At 39.4% G+C, this 15,993-nt stretch overlaps 2 protein-coding genes across 4 annotated transcripts in view; both read left to right on the plus strand.

Annotated features, from left to right (window-relative positions):
* Nucleotides 1-277: 277 nt before the first annotated feature.
* On the plus strand, nucleotides 278-1,872 carry saa (serum amyloid A). 2 transcript variants are annotated; one of them, XM_062423259.1, is made up of 4 exons: nucleotides 278-421; nucleotides 534-633; nucleotides 800-938; nucleotides 1,696-1,872. In XM_062423259.1, exons 2-4 carry the CDS (start codon nucleotides 546-548, stop codon nucleotides 1,832-1,834), a joined length of 366 nt encoding a protein of 121 aa, XP_062279243.1. In that variant the 5' UTR covers nucleotides 278-421; nucleotides 534-545; the 3' UTR covers nucleotides 1,835-1,872. The 2 variants fall into 2 exon arrangements, with proteins under 2 accessions (XP_062279243.1, XP_062279254.1); XM_062423270.1 differs by having other exon boundaries at nucleotides 316-421; nucleotides 516-633.
* Nucleotides 1,873-5,007: 3,135 nt separating this feature from the next.
* apba2b (amyloid beta (A4) precursor protein-binding, family A, member 2b) overlaps nucleotides 5,008-15,993 on the plus strand; it is a 68,481-nt gene continuing 57,495 nt past the window's right edge. The window contains exons 1-2 of one of the 2 annotated variants that reach the window (XM_062423291.1): nucleotides 5,064-5,112; nucleotides 5,193-5,297. The gene's annotated coding sequence lies outside the window, so the exon portion shown is untranslated. Of the gene's footprint in view, nucleotides 5,113-5,192; nucleotides 5,298-15,993 lie in introns of both variants that reach the window. The other variant, XM_062423281.1, reaches the window with a different exon arrangement.

The raw sequence follows: 15,993 nt of genomic DNA on the forward strand, positions 1-15,993 counted from the left end.
GTCACGTTAGGAAAAGGTTCATTTAGCAGAAATGTGTGTACAGTGTTTTTAAAGCCCTCAAATGTAAAAATGGGTCAAATTTGACCCTGAACAGTATGTACTGTAAGGCCTAAAAGACAAATAATATTGACACATGCAGCAAACAATCTCTTAAACCTTTGCTTTTTTCACATAACGATTAGGGTTTTCCCAACCTTTTCTAACAACTGCAGTTGCACAACTAAGGAATATCCTCAGTTTGTTTGCCTGACATTTCAGGTATCCAGTCAGCTCTCAAATGCGGCAGAATTTCCTTCCTGTTGAAATCCTACCATGTAACTAATTTCAGAATAGAATATAAGAGATCAGATCAGAAGGATCATCACTGTTAGATTCTGTATGATCTATTGAGACTTACTATAATCTCTGCAGGAACCTCAAGGTAAATTTGGATTTTAATTCAGCACCATGATCTGAACACTATAAATTCATGCATATAATATTGTGTTATCTTAATGCTGTACTGTATATAATAGTTTGTGTTTCCAACTTAGACATTTACAACCATGAAATTGCTGATAGCAGGACTAGTTCTGATTCTAGTGGTGGAAACTAACACCCAGTGGTACAACTTTCCTGTTGAAGCTGCCCAAGGTTAGATATATGGCCTTTTCAGGGTCTCCTCAAGAGCAATGTGTATATTTTTTACTACTGTATGTCATACATCCATGATTATGTATTTTACATGACAAGGGCATGCTCCTTTTTTCTGAATTCTCATTTATTTCACTAAACTCTGTTCCGTTGTTCTTCTGGCCAGGAGCTCGTGATATGTGGCGAGCATATGATGACATGAAGGATGCCAACTGGAAAAACTCTGACAAGTACTTTCACGCTAGAGGGAACTATGATGCTGCCCAGAGAGGAAATGGAGGCAGATGGGCTTCTGAAGTTATAAGGTGAGGGGCAAAGAGTAGAAAGTCACCAGTTGGTGACTTTTGTTCACAAGTAATTTGCTAATACTTTATTTTACAGGCCCTACAAACCATCTGTAAATTACTCAGAATTTCCAAGAAATTATACATTTAAAAAAGGACCTGGAAAAGAAGAGTATCAAAGTAGAATGTTATGGCCAAGTATCATATTTTGGCCCTTTATTATTATGTATAAATTACCACTACATGTAATAATTTACAAGTATACAATGATATGTGCTTTCATTTCTAATGCAACCAGACCTACAGTATTTCTCATTTGATTACAATACCATCTGATAAAAAAAAAAAAATCTGCAAGACTACCTTATTGGAGGTTTAAATTAGACTACTCCGAGAAATACAGATAAGTCAAAGTCACAGCCTAATTTCTTCACATCTTAACTAAAAAATATATCTTCTGTGTGAAATAATTGAGCAGTACCATTTTCTGCACCATCCTAACATATTAGATGGCTGTTTTTTATATGCAAAGAACTTCTATTGGAATTCATCTCAATACTGCTAATTTACTATTAGAAATATCACAATTTTCTTTATATTTAATTAAACTTGTACAGACCTCGAGTTCAGAACGCCACAACCTTGCATTTAGTTATAATTTCATTACATCCTTCCTATCTTTCTGATCTTGGACCTTTAGCACTTTGTAACTAGGCAAGAAAGTGCTTATTTTGTCATCTGCTTGTGTTGATATTAATTTTCAGTTTTCCCCTTTCAGTAATACCAGAGAGTGGGTGCAGGAACGAATGGGTCATCATGCTGAGGACACAGAGGCTGATCAGGCGGCAAACCGACATGGACGTGAGGGAGGAGATCCCAACATTTACAGGCCAGCAGGACTGCCTGAAAAATACTGAGTGAAAACCATCAACCTCTAATAAAGGAATGAAAGACATCTCCAGTGTATATGCCTGCCTTTGTGAAGCACTTTGGTGCAAAGTCTGTTTGCTTTATAAATAACAAACTTGAAAGTAGTGTTAAAGTTACTGACAACACAGCTAAAATGTCAAACTTTAATTTGCCCACAGCAGAAAGTGGTTCTTGTTCATCCCAAACTGAGGCAAGAAACCAGAACAAATCTCCCTAAAGTTAATACATTACATTGATTTTTTCCCCCAGAGGCAACTCATTGAGAGACTCCGCACCAATGGATAAATGAATAAACATAACGCAGCAGTGACACCATGATGTGAAACAAGACAGTGGTAATACAACAAAGTAGTTCTATGACAACTGGCAATGATAACTTTAACAAACCTTCAAAATGCACACAAAAAGACTGCAAAAGAAGATGATGCAGGGTAGATATCAGTAGGAGGAAGTGTGCGCACATAGGCCAGAAGAGCTGGCATGGCAGCCTCCTAGATCACACCCCCCGTTCTGTTGGTAAAATAATGTTGCGTAAAAGGGATTAGGTCTGGCTCTCTGTGGCATTTCTGGATTTAATGTGACAGATTTCCACCCTTTCCATCTGTTGTCATGTTATTGGTGCTTTATTCTGCTGTAATGTAAACACATGGCCACTCAGTGGCAGTGCTGGCCTCTAAATGACATCTGAAACTGGAGCACATAAGAGGGAATCCTTTTTATTATCACTATTAACTGAAATATTTAGTTTGGTTTAAATGCAGATTAATTAAAATGTTTCATCTCAGCATTAACACAATAAAGTCAAGGGCTGATCCATTGTGGTTACAGTTAATAGAAACAATGATTACAATTAAAAGCAACCTCCAGAATGAGTTTAACAGTGTCTTTCCAGGAACAGGGTTGCTGCGTTTTCTGAATAATCCACAAATATGAGTCAACAGTTTCAATGTCAGAGTAAACAACCTGCCACTTTCCACAAAAGAAAAAGCCTATGAGATTATTGCTGTTGAATATTTAAAATGCAATATTTCAGTGCTTTGAGCACCACAAATGGAATTCCATTCACCTTTGTTGGGGTGATCACAGAAATGCAAGTTGGATATCGCATAACATGCTGCTTGGACACAGGGTGAGAATATGTTTTTGCAAAAAGATTTTTCAATGTGTATAAATCCAATTTCTCTTAAGGCAAGAACAAAATTAATAAATCACACCTTTTACCTGATGGACCTCTTTTAGGTGTTGTAAGTTTAATTTTGTATATCTTTATATAGGCTACATACACAAACAGTATACAATATATTGGAAAGTTTAATATTTACAGTACTGTGCAAAAGTCCCAGGCACTTTTGATGTTTAGATTCTTATCACACAATACTGTCAGGGAGATGTCTGATTAGTCCCAAACTTATTCTGTAACATGACCACGAAACTACAGCCAGAGTCCTAAAGAACTATCATCAGCAACAACAAAAAAAGTTAGGGTTAGGTCCTGCAACGGATGGTATGGCAGAACCCTTATCTCAACATCATCAAGTCAGTCTGGGATTACATGAAAAGATAGAACTGAGACAACATACATAAATGTATAGAACTGCAGCAAGTTCTCCAAGATGTTTGGAACAATCGACCTGAAAATCTGAGTGCAGGTGTACTGGAGCTGTTTAAAAAAAGGCAAAGGCAGCGTGGTCACACCAGATATTGGTTTAATTTTGTTTTTTTCTGTTTACTGAACTTTGAATGAAGTACATTGATAAATATATTAAGACATTTTGGAAAGCATCCTGACTTTTTACAATGGGAGGGGATTGGACCTAATTGCAGCACAAAACACCACAGGTATAGTTGGTAGTACCATTATTGCAGATACGATGGGTAACAAAAGGAAAGCAGCAAAGTTCTGTTTGTCAGGCAGAAGATCAGGACCTAGATGCACCTACGATGATAATGATGAAGACAAAGCTGAACTCTGATGTTGAGTACTCACAGGAAAACTCACTGTTCAACCAATGCAGGAACAAGCCAGGCAGCCACAGGGACAGGCAGACAGGAAATGAGAAGAGCAGAGACTGAAATAGTCGCAGACAGAAGGCTGAGGCGTTTACCAGAGCAGAGTCCTAACCTGGACATCAAACCAATGGTGCGTGAGTCTTGTGTATACTCTATAGTAGAGTATAGAGAACAAGCTGGCAGAACAGGCTTAAATAGATAGTGGCTTGACTGCTGATGGGGAGCACCTGAGTGCCCAGGTGAACAGAGATGGATAATGAAGTGGGTGCTGCTGACTGGCAGAGTGGAGCAGAGGTCACAGGTCACTTCTGGACTTTTGCAGAACATAACACTTGCTATAACTACAAAACAAAAACTGAACTTGTTTTTTTGTTTTATTGTTTGTCTGTTTTGTCAATACAGCCAAGGCATTTTTATTTGTTTTAAAATTAAAGTAAAGCTATTGATTTGTGCTCTAAAACAATGGTTGTTACTGGGGCTTGGGACCCCCACAAGGTGTCACTTGAAAATTTAGATTTTTACAAAAAGCTTTCTTCTATTTTTTGCTTTATGTCTTGTAGATTTTAGTCTTTTATCTCATCAAGCCTCTAAAAGTTATTCAAATAAAAACAAATCAAGTCCTCTCTCATCACTAGTCAATTAATGATTAGGTTAGATGATTGGCAGATTAATCAGCAGCTATTTTGATAAAAAATTTAATTAAATTAAGTTTTAGTAGGCCTAAGCAAAACTTGAAAAAAATAATAGGATTTAGCTTTTTCCAGCTTCTCTAATGTGTTGATTTGTTGCTTTTCTTTGTGAAACATGAGAAACAGACATCATTTAACGATGAATCGAGGCAATAAACAACATGTGCCTTGAAGACTCGACATTTCTTCAATTTAAGGGGGCGTTCCCTTAAAATTTCAGACCTGTCTGAGAATAAAGTACAATCAATCAATCAATCAATCAATCAATCAATCAATCAATCAATCCAGGGTTTGGTTATATTGGTTGAATCATTTGGACATCTGATGCATCGAGCACGCGCTGCTCGGGTGGGGTATTCAGCTGGATCTCGTGCAGGCGGTGTACCAACCAGACAACTGCAGTGTGCTGGTCTTATGTCATATACTCGTTCCGGGGCGCCGCTGTCAGGCTCTGTGCTCAGTACGCTTTCTGTCGGTGTGACACACTGAGCGATGCGCGACCAGCCAGCACCATCTCCCATATTTCTCGAAAGGAGGTGAATTGATCAGCACATGAAATTGTCCAGGTAAGATATAGTTTTATGAAAATGATATAATAAGGGCAGCTTATTATAAATAAACATCGTTTTGCACCCACTCCGTCCAGCGAGGCTATAGTATTCCTCCTCCAAGGCATCCGGAGGAGGAGCGGTGGATGCTGATCAGCTCAGCCTGGGGATTTTTCCTCAGCATCAGTGGCAACAATGGGGCGGTGAGCTTCAACCGAAAACGTTTATATCTTTAACAACTCTCGCTTGCAATTGATGTGGTCTTTATTCCTACTGCAACTCAGACAAGATTACAGCTGCAAGTCAGCTCACACCTACTGCAACCACAGCCTACTAGGTGATTCATCTATGCGCAGCCGCCTAAAATGTTCGATTGTAGTTATTTTGCCACAGGCCTTTAGTGTTTCACAAGATGAGGAAGGTCGTTAATTTTTAGATGTCCTTAATGGTACAATTCCTTTCCTGCATCGTTTTATTAAACGGCACCCCAGGCATGTTCAGGAAACCAGAGTTCCTCCTTGTGGAAATGGCTCATTCAAGCCTAGTATCAACTCGTTTTTTTCAGGATACATTTACTATTGCATTACTCCTTACATGTCTACCCTTTGAATGACACATAAGTTTAAAAAAAAAAAAATACTCCTGCAAACAAGCCCATCAGAATAGCTTCTGAAAATGCTGTTTTTTTCAAGTTGTTTAATTCAGTGGGACTTTAAGAGATGGTGTGGTAGGGGTATTTCTGAGGACCATTTGTGTATCCTTTAGTGCCTGCCGTGCTGTGTACCACTCTGTGCTAAGTCCTGGCCACAGGGGAGGGCAGTTGCTGACGGGCGTTGTGTCTGTGGCTGTTCATTGTTCAGAGGGAGTGGGGGACAGACACACAGGGTCCTTTTTGCATTATATGATGTCCTCATCCAGTCATGCAGAATAGCCATCACCCACTTGTATGATATCCCTGCAGGCTGTCTGGTGTTTAAAGTGCAAGCCCACTTCTTTTAGTTTCTCTAACAACAGCAATGTTGTCCTTGGGGTCAATGCCAGTACACAGTGGAATATACAGTATACGAAAAGCTGCATCAAGTTAATAACAGTACTGTAAACCTTACAGCTTTTGCTGTGATATTAAATCTTTATGGCCTCCATTCAATATTTGGCTTTATTTCAAATGATTCAATTTGATGTCTTGCAGTTCCCTCAGTTATACTGATTTGGTCAATATAAGAATTGTAATCCACTAAAATTAATTCAGAAGTAAACGTTTAGTTAACAGGCTGAAATTTAAGACAGTGTCATCATGGAAATGATGTCATTAAATTTATGCAGTCACTCAAATCTTAGACTTAATAATTGATCTGCTAATCTGAATGTACAATATGTAGTATTGGTAGTGAGTAGAGAGACATTTAATGCCGTGTGACAACAAAAGGACATCTGATGAAATAGACATTTCTATAAAACTCTCCTACAAACAACAAGGTTAAGAGCGGACATGGTAAACATGGTTATGTATAGTAAGGAATGGAGAGCAGACAGAGTAAAAGTGAGTGGCTGTGGCGCAGCTGAGGAAGAAAGTGATGACCAGGTCTGTAGAGGATGAGGGCAGATAGAGGAGAGTAATGCAGGACTATTAGAGAAAGTGAGGGGCCCCTGGAGAGCCATGATAGAAACCTATAAGATGCACACGCATGTTGACTTGCTGCTATGTTAAAAGTGGGGATGTCAGGTTGTCTTTTCGGACTTGCTCCCTCTGGGTCATTCTTACGTCTCCTTTCACTTACTACTTTTTCCTTTAGATATGTCCTAGCTTCCTCTGCAATGTCCCATTGTGCCTATCTCTTTCTTTCCCCTGCTTTGTCTCACCTTTTCCAGAGCCTGTGATGGTTTTCTGTATAGCAGCTGCACTGAAGGACAAACACACTACCTGCAGCCTGCTAGGATCTTATTCATGCAGCAGCCGGAGGATACTAAATTGCACTACAGGGGAGGAGGCAGAGTAGGGCAGCAGCCTCCAGCAGCCCTGCTGCACAAATTAGAAAAGATAATGATAACTATTTAGACATTTGTGATTAAACAATTAGCCTATCCAGACAATTGACCTAAATGCACTTGTTACTAAGGTTGGCTATACAAAAATATCTTTTGTGAGGAATGAATCTGCCCTACCACCATGAATGGCACCGCCACAGGGAAATCAGTTATCCATTATATAATATCATGTGTATTATCTTCTTAAAAGCTTTGCTCTGTAAGCTATGGATTTCACATACCAAATGTTTATGTTCTCTACTCTCGTCATATAATTCGTGTGGGAGGAAGTAAAATAACAGACTATTATGCCCTTTGGCAAAAATGAAAGATTCCAAGATAATGAAACCTATGCAAAGGTTGGGTGGGTGTTGATGCACCACTTATGAAGACAAAAAAAGGCAAGTGAAACAATGATTTATGATGAGGCATTTATATCACAAGTGGTGCTGCAGTGTTGCTACAGACAATTGTGTTGCTGTTAAAAAAAAGAAAAAACAAAGCTTTGTATAAGCAATTACAGTGAGCAGTTTTTCTCCAAGCACAGGATTCAGCTTGTAAAGGATGAGCTGTGATCTACACTGTTGCTGTGTGTTACCCAGCAAACATGTAGTGAGGAATTACAGATGAGTCAGAGCTAGGTATAATTTACACATTAGAGCTTATTGTAGGTTAAATTCACTGTGGTTGATTTTATTTGGATATCATATATTCCTGTGTTGCTACATAGTAAACCTGTTTCAAAACAGAGGGAATGACTACTCTGAAAACTAAGATAGCATGTCCATCTTTGTCCATTTTTAGGAGCTGTATTGAACAGGGACAGTGTAGAGATGCGAGGACATGAGAGGAGAGAGAGGGATGGGGAGTGACATGACTTGGGATATTGGGGTATTGGGGTTCATGGTCAGCAGCTTAACCACTAGGCCTCCAGGGCGCTCTTTGATCGGGAAATTGCAAGGAGAAATCCTCCTCAAGCAAACGTTATGTTATGCTGTTCAAATGGTTTTGGACCAGGGTTGCTATTAACAATTATTTTTGATTACTGATTAAGCTTCCAGTGCCAGTTGTTTTCATAAACAATTGAAAACAGAAAAATTGTAATAAACATTTCCCAGAGCCAAGAAAACTTTTTAATTGATTATCAGAATTTTCACCCATTTGTCTTCTGTCCACCATCTAATCAATTAACCGACTCATTTTAGCACTATTTCGGACTTTAGAGTTGGTGAAAGACAATTTACTACCTACGATGACTTGATGATGATGTCATTGGGTAACATTTTTGCAGTTGTTCTTACATGACTTTCACTGTTGTGACACTTGTTTGAGAAATGATTTCCAAATTGGTTTGGAATGCAGGGATCATAGCTGTGAATCAGAAAATATCCATGTACTCCGGTGAAATCATCGCAGCTGCTGTCATAGTGTCCTATGAGTTGTTTTGTTATTTACTGCCTGTGGAGGATTTGTGTCATTATGACATCACCACTACAGTCTGTCTCTCTGTGGCTTATCTTCACAAACCAACACTGAGCTGTAAAATAATATAGGAAGTGCATATATAAATCACATGAATGAAGTGTAGCTCAGTGGTCATGAGTCTGACTTGCATTTCACCTCTAAATGTATTGACTGAACTCTGCTGAACCTTTCTATCCCTGTTGGTTCTGTTTCATAAGGTAATTTGAAATGGCACAGTAACCTAATACATCTACAGAGCGTGTACTTTGGATCATACAGCTTTGCTAGCTGTTCTGTTTGCACAGAAAAGGCTTTAATCTTCTGGTTTTCAGCTTGCCAGCAGCTGCTTTTCTTTTTACATTTCTTCCTCAGAGTTTACAAACTAATCATAATTCACTGTTCATGACGGTGGGCAATGGTTTTGTGGATCACATGTGGCCTTGATTAAAACAGTCAGAGCTACAAGGATAACTGACTTACCATCACATATCAGATGAGGATTCTGCTCATAAGAAGCCGCCGCATTACATATTCAATTTTACATTAATTTACAAAATTGACCTGAAAATTCTGTATTCAACTCTGTACCCAGTGATCATGGCACAGTATATGGATGGCATACTGGCATACTGGATTGATTCATGTTTTTGAAAGCTGAAGTGATCAGAAACATCTGGGATATAATTTCCCATATATCATGACCATATGAAATGTAAGTGAGTTGTTACAAAATGAAGCATGGGTATCGTGATGGACTTGAGTCAGCCCTTGTTGTCCAGTTCTTGACATTGTTCAAGTGTCGCACACATTAATGTGATAGCCATACAAGTGTTACTCAAGTTGTTTTGACAGCGCTGTCTCATTCAATTTCTGTTTTTCCCTGAAAAGTATGATATGTGTTTCTGCCTTTGTCATGTTAAAAAAAAAAACCAACTTCTTTGATTTGGAGACAGAGCTATTGCCTATAGGTTTCATTCACTGGAAACTATCAATCTGATAATGCATGATAGGTCTTTGAGAGGACGAGCATTGTTCTTATTTAAGTGTTGACTTTCTCCTCATGGATATACAGTACATGACGTCATCATGGCCCTTTTTACAAACATGTAAAGAAAACCTGCAGAAGTACAGGTAATTGTGGATCAGTCAGGCATGACTCTGTAAGAATGGGAATTGAAAAAATTGTATTGATTCTGCTTATCAGCCTGAATCTTTATCGATTTCCTTATTGATTCCTGATCAATTTTCTGTGTGAAAAAGTAGGCCTTCACAGGTTTTCAGCGTCAACACAACTGTTTTATCATCTTTGAGTCTGAACACAGAGTAGAAAATAAGCATGCATATGACTAAGGTGTGCATTTTCATTCAGGTCCCCTTAGTCTGCTAAGCCTGCCTGTGTGGCACTAATGTTATTACAAAATAAGATATAAACGGACAGTAACAGACATGCTGCCCAGTTGGGAAGGAGTGGCAGTATCAATTAAAGGAATTTATAAGCTCAGACGATGATTCTGATTCTCATGGATCAGACAATTTAGAACCAGTTCTCAACTGGAACCAGTTCTCCATTCCCATCCCTAAGGGGACTCTTGTTTCATTGCTCCTGACTTTTTTTTAAAATGTTAGTCAGTCTCTGAGCTAATGTTTAGCTGTTTTTTCCCCCCCCGGGTAAAGGACCTTGAGAGCTCTGTAATGGGTTCAGCCAGATCGTGTGCAAAGACACTTTTAACATAGTTTCCATTCAGAGACGATGAAAATAAGAACAAAAATCACCTATGTGCCAGTGTTAAACTTTGACTATAACTAAACCTTGGCTATAACTTTATTGTTACGATATTCCCCCCTCTTTGTGAAAAACAGCTCTTTTGTCCTGCTCCTCTGGATGTGCTGTAAAACCCATTGTGGTTTGAGAGGTCTATCTACACAATGCATCAAACACTTGCCAGTCTTGACATTCTTCAACATGTCAGTGACCCGCACCTTCAGGTAATCAATATCAAAGCGGTGGCTAGTTGAGGCATGGAGAGGTCTGTGAGAGATGTCGCAGGCTGACATCTTCTTGTTGCCAGCAGCATGTGTTGTTTACACTTTACTAAGGGTTCAAAATGTCACTGTGCTGAGGCCAGTGTGAAAGCCAAGGCCAAGTTGTCTCTAATCCAAGATCCTCAAAACACAAAGGTGTACTATTTTGACCGACAAACCTGATGTTATCTTTACTGCTGTTTTAAATGCGTACTGTATTTGCTTCAACACATGTAGTTACGCAAGCAAAACTCCACAGGTCTCTATAGTTTCTTCTCATTTTTGACTGCTGCTGGTAAAGGAAGGAGGAGAAAAAATCTCAAACCTTGTCTTCTCAGACATCTTTTGTTGCATAGCTGGTTTCCCAGTGAGTGAAGATGCGTACCATCTCTCTGACAATGCCAGTTTGAATTCAGACCATAACCTATGATCAGCCCAGGTCCTTTTGATATTATCAGACAGATATAAATGTAAAATAATAAATGAAAAGTTAGCTGCTCTAATATTAGTAAGATACAAGCACATGTTTGCAAACTGGATGTAGTAATGTATCAAACATGAATAAACAAAAATGAGTCATTCCCAACTCTTTTTGTCAGTGGTTTTGAGTGGAGAGTTGGGTTTTGACATGGAAGTTTGATGTTTGAGAAGATTAGTTTTCAGTTATGCATTTGGGTTTAGAGTTCTGAGAAATGGAACATAATCTCAAAAAGTGTGTCTTAGCAGTCATGTAAAACTATCTTAATTTAAATTATTTATCTGATGGCCTCATAACAGAGAAATCTTAGTCAGACCTCTCAAAAAGCCCTTTGCTTCAGACTAATTACACATTTGATGATAATATATGTGTTTTCTTTAAATGTCTTGACTTATCCTAATTAGCAAATAAATGGAACAATAAACTTAACTAAATTTGTAATATTAAAATTTGTGACACTTTAAAACAATAAAATGCCTGTATTTCTTGGCATAAAGCTCATGCTGAAGCGAGCAGAGCCATGTCCTTTTAAGGACCAGAGGAACATCTTCAACACAGACAGATTAACAGATTAATGTAGTAGAACTATATTGCTTTCCATCTGAGACCACTATCAGGTATTTCTCTTTGTTATGTGTCAATGAGGTATGGTACTTCATGGCGTAAAATGAAGAGCCCCTTCCTTTATTCTCTTTCCTTAATGAATAATAAGTGTTTGAATTATATCTTTTAAACTACAGATCATTTTTTCCAAGTGTGGTGGTGTCCCCCGGAATCAATGATGTGATACATACATATCATTTCACCTCTCTTTATGGCATTAGCATGTAAATGAGTCCAAATCAGTTTCACACTCTGTGACTAAATCAGGTCACATTGGGAGGAAAGCAAAATGGTTAAGAAAGAAAGAGCGAAAGGAACCGTTCTCCCACAGTGCTTGGTGAAAGAGAAACCCTTTCATAGCTGCATTACTCATGGGTGGCACTAAAGAATCGCCAACACCCAGAGAGAGAGAGAAGCATTGAAACAGCCGTATTCGTTAACTGGATCTGTGTGAATGACATCAGACTGTTGTCCTCTTGCAGTTGTGTCCTGTGTGATTTGGTTCAGTATAATATTACCATCTGATTAATTTAGCTATCATGTCATTTCCATCTCTTTTTATTATCTCTGCATAGTGTGTCAGTAGCACCATTTAAATTGACAAAACTCTTCATTAAAATAGCATTTAATCAAATCAGAATCCAATATCAAATTTGCATATTTAATCCAAATCCTTTCAAATCACTTATTTAATTTATTTAGGTTCAGTGTTCAACATTTGTAACTAAATGTATATACTTTTACATTGTATAACTAAAGCTTAAAGATTTTATTAAGACATGTAACTACATTATGTTGGATAAAAAGCAGAACAAATATAGTTTTGAATTTTGTTTTGGATACTACGTACGTAATGTTCACACCCTGAAGAGAATCAGACATGAAATGTTGATAAAAATATGTGCCACACTTTGAAATAACAGGTGTAGCCTATTCCTTATTTTTAAGGATCTACTTGCTTCAAATACTTTACTGGTTCGAAATGGACTGATTTCTGCTACAATGCTTTGAAAAATTAATAAGTGGGTATATGTGTGAGAAGATTTGTGCCTATATAATAATAATAATAATAATAATAATTAAAGCCGCAAGCAGCGATGGCGGGCCCTCGCTCACCCATGCCACCGTGGGGCCTGAGGCATGGCGGGGCTGTGGCGTGAAGCAGAAAGTGAGAAAAAACCTGGAAGGAGGCCAAAAATGCAATGTTTCGTTCATCCAGTAGGGGGCAGTCACAGGTAGTTACACATATGGTCTGGTGTGGTCTGGTGTGTTCAGGGCGGCCACTCATCAGTCATGTGAAGTTTGGAGTGAATTGGACAAAGCATGAAGGAGTTATGAGAGGTTGATAGTTCATCCACCAGGGGGCAGTAGAGTGTAACAAAACACAAGCGGTTGCGTTCAAAACAATAAGTTTTGTGGAAATCGCACAATGATGATGTAAAATATGGCACTTCCTGTTTCCACTATGGGCGACACGAGTGAGATCGCCTATGAGCGAATGGAGACATTGAGGTCGGCACCCTGGACCTGTGTACCAATTTTCATGATGATACGAGTTCAATAAAGCCATCAAAAAGCCAAACGTATTTTCATGGCGAGGAATTGATGGTCGCCGCGTCGCCACACGGACACCATTACTCGTAGCTTCACAGTCTTCATAATGTAGCTTCACCAACTGGTTCTGAATGAAGTTGATGGGGCAAAGTATGTAATTTTAATGAATCTTAGTTAACTTCCTGTTACCACCGGGGGGCGCTATGAGTTACGTGGGAAGTTAATATATCGGGACGTTCAGGGCGGAGCCATCATCATGTCCAGCAAGTTTGAAGCTGATTGGATGAAGTATGTGGGCGTGAGAGCCACTCGTATGTACATGGCGAGCACGCCAAAGTTAGTTGAGCCCTGGCAGACACGCCCTTTGACCTACGGATGCGCAGAGCACAACTTAAGCTCAGCTAGGTCTGGAGATGTTGCGTACCTAATTTGAACTTGATCGGGCGAACGCTGTGGGAGGAGTTAATTTTAGGCAGGAAAAATCAAAACCAAAATGGCCGACTTCCTGTTGGGTTGAGGTCATGAGGTCAAGAGGCTTTTTTGCATATGTGGGTATAATACATATGTGTACCGAATTTTGTGAGCATAGGACAAAGTTAGCAAAATTCCCTATGGGCATTTTTGGACTTTGTAGGGGGCGCTATTCCGCCATTCTGCGTCGACCATGTGCGACCACCCAAAAATATCGATGAGGCCGGACGTCCGTGCAAAAGTATAAGCATTTTCGCATTTGGGAAAGGGGCGAAATTGGGGCACGAAATGTCGGAATAATAATAATAATAATAATAATAATAATAATAATAAACATTACAATTTCAATAGGGCTTTCGCCAGGCGACTTGCAGTCGCCGCTCGGGCCCTAATAATGCATTTTATTTAAAGGCGCCTTTCAAAGTTCTCAAGGACACCTTACAATGCACATATAACACAACAGTACATCAAACAATATAAATCAGGTAACATTTAGTGCAAAGATAAAGAATAAATATGAATGTGACTACAAAGTGCATTAGTACAATAAATAAACAAGAATGTGATTGCATAGTCAGTGTGAGACAGAGTATGCCACTCTGAATAGGTGCGTTTTCAGGCAGGATGTAAAGGTGGAGACAGAGTCAGAAGTGCGAATATCAGGTGGGAGAGAGTTCCAAAGGCGGGGGGCAGATTGGCTGAAGGCTCTTGACCCCATGGTAGTTAAATTGGCAGATGGGGCAAAGAGCTGGTTGGCAAAGGAGGATGGGAGAGTTCGGGAAGGTGTGTAGATGTGAATAAGTTCAGACAGATATGATGGTGCCAGGTTGTGAAGGATCTTGAAAGTGAGGAGTAGAATCTTAAAGTCAATGCGGGATTTGATAGGGAGCCAATGAAGTTGCTGCAGCGCAGGAGTGATGTGTTCAATAGAGGGAGTTCTGGTTATGATACGAGCGGCTACCAGTTGGAGTTTATGAAGAGATTTTCGCGGAAGACCAAAGAGGAGAGAGTTACAGTAGTCCAAACGGGATGAAATCAGGGTGTTTACCAGGATAGCGGTGCAGGTCGGTGAAAGTGACTGACGGAGACGATTGATGTTGCATAGATGGAAGTATGCAGACCGAGTAACGTTATTTATGTGGGCTTTGAAAGATAATGTGCTGTCCAGGATGACACTCAGGCTCTTTACCTGAGGGGATGGAAGAACAGTGGAATTGTTGATGGACATGGAGAAAGTGTTAAGTGTCGCTAAGGTTAATCTGGTACCGATGAGGAGGACCTCAGTTTTGTCACCGGGCGAGGAGGAGCCACAGGAGGATCATCTGGGTGAACCAGGTTGTCAGCCGACAGGCCTGTATAGCGGTTTGAGAGGTTAAGGCAAGGCGGAGAAGCAGACCCATCTGAGTCCCTCTTGCGACCGTAGACCACAACCTCGGTCCAAGACGGCTGCTTGGGTGTTGAGCAGGAAAAGACACAATGGTTTGAACTACCTGTGGGGAAGTAGCCTAAGAGTCTATCCATTCTTGATAAAAAGCTCTGTTTTCACCATCTACTTCTCTTTTTAGAGTATGCCATGTGAAATTAATTTTCTCAAGTTGAGCCTATACTAAAAGCTGAAAACACTGCAGACCACTGATTGGTCTGTCATTTATCTCATTCACTCCGTCTCTTTTGTTTGCTGCTCTCTCTCTCTCTCTCTCTCTCTCTCTCTCTCTCTCTCTCTCTCTCTCTCTCTCTCGCTCTCTCTCTCTAAGTTGTCATGCTTGAAACACAGCATTCGCACATGAGGAAAAACATGGATGTGTCTGTTGTTCGTTGTATTTACTGCAGCATTTGTTGGATGTATTGAATGAATGAATTAATGAAAAGGAGAAATAGAAGAGGAAAATGAAACAGAAACTATGAGCGTCTGTCTCCACAGTAAATCACATGTTGATTATTATATGCTTGTTTATTTGTGCTTTAGATCTGCCGTGAATGGGCTTTTTCTCCCCCAGAGAAAGCTTTTCACTACTTTCTCTTTTCCCCAGTGTTGTATCTATCTGTTGTCACCTCTGACCTCCCCATTAATACAGCTGCCAGGTATGAATTAAATTGGACAAATGGTTCTCGATATATATATATGAAGGACACATACACACATACAGACAGACCAAGATTTCTTGCTTTATATTTACACACTCAGCATTTATACACTCAGATTTAATGGCATAGGTTAAATGTAGTGCAATACATTGTAAATTTGAGTTTGGACACAGCTCATGACGTTTGTTGTAGTGTAA

This window comes from Scomber scombrus, chromosome 1 (assembly GCF_963691925.1).
Source record: "Scomber scombrus chromosome 1, fScoSco1.1, whole genome shotgun sequence".
Lineage (NCBI taxonomy): Eukaryota > Metazoa > Chordata > Actinopteri > Scombriformes > Scombridae > Scomber > Scomber scombrus.

Coding starts and splice junctions, on each gene's coding strand:
- saa (XM_062423259.1), top strand. CDS start 546: ATGAAATTGCTGATAGCAGGACTAGTTCTGATTCTAGTGGTGGAAACT. Junction 634..799: donor TCCTGTTGAAGCTGCCCAAG/GTTAGATATATG, acceptor TCTTCTGGCCAG/GAGCTCGTGATATGTGGCGA. Junction 939..1,695: donor TGGGCTTCTGAAGTTATAAG/GTGAGGGGCAAA, acceptor TTCCCCTTTCAG/TAATACCAGAGAGTGGGTGC.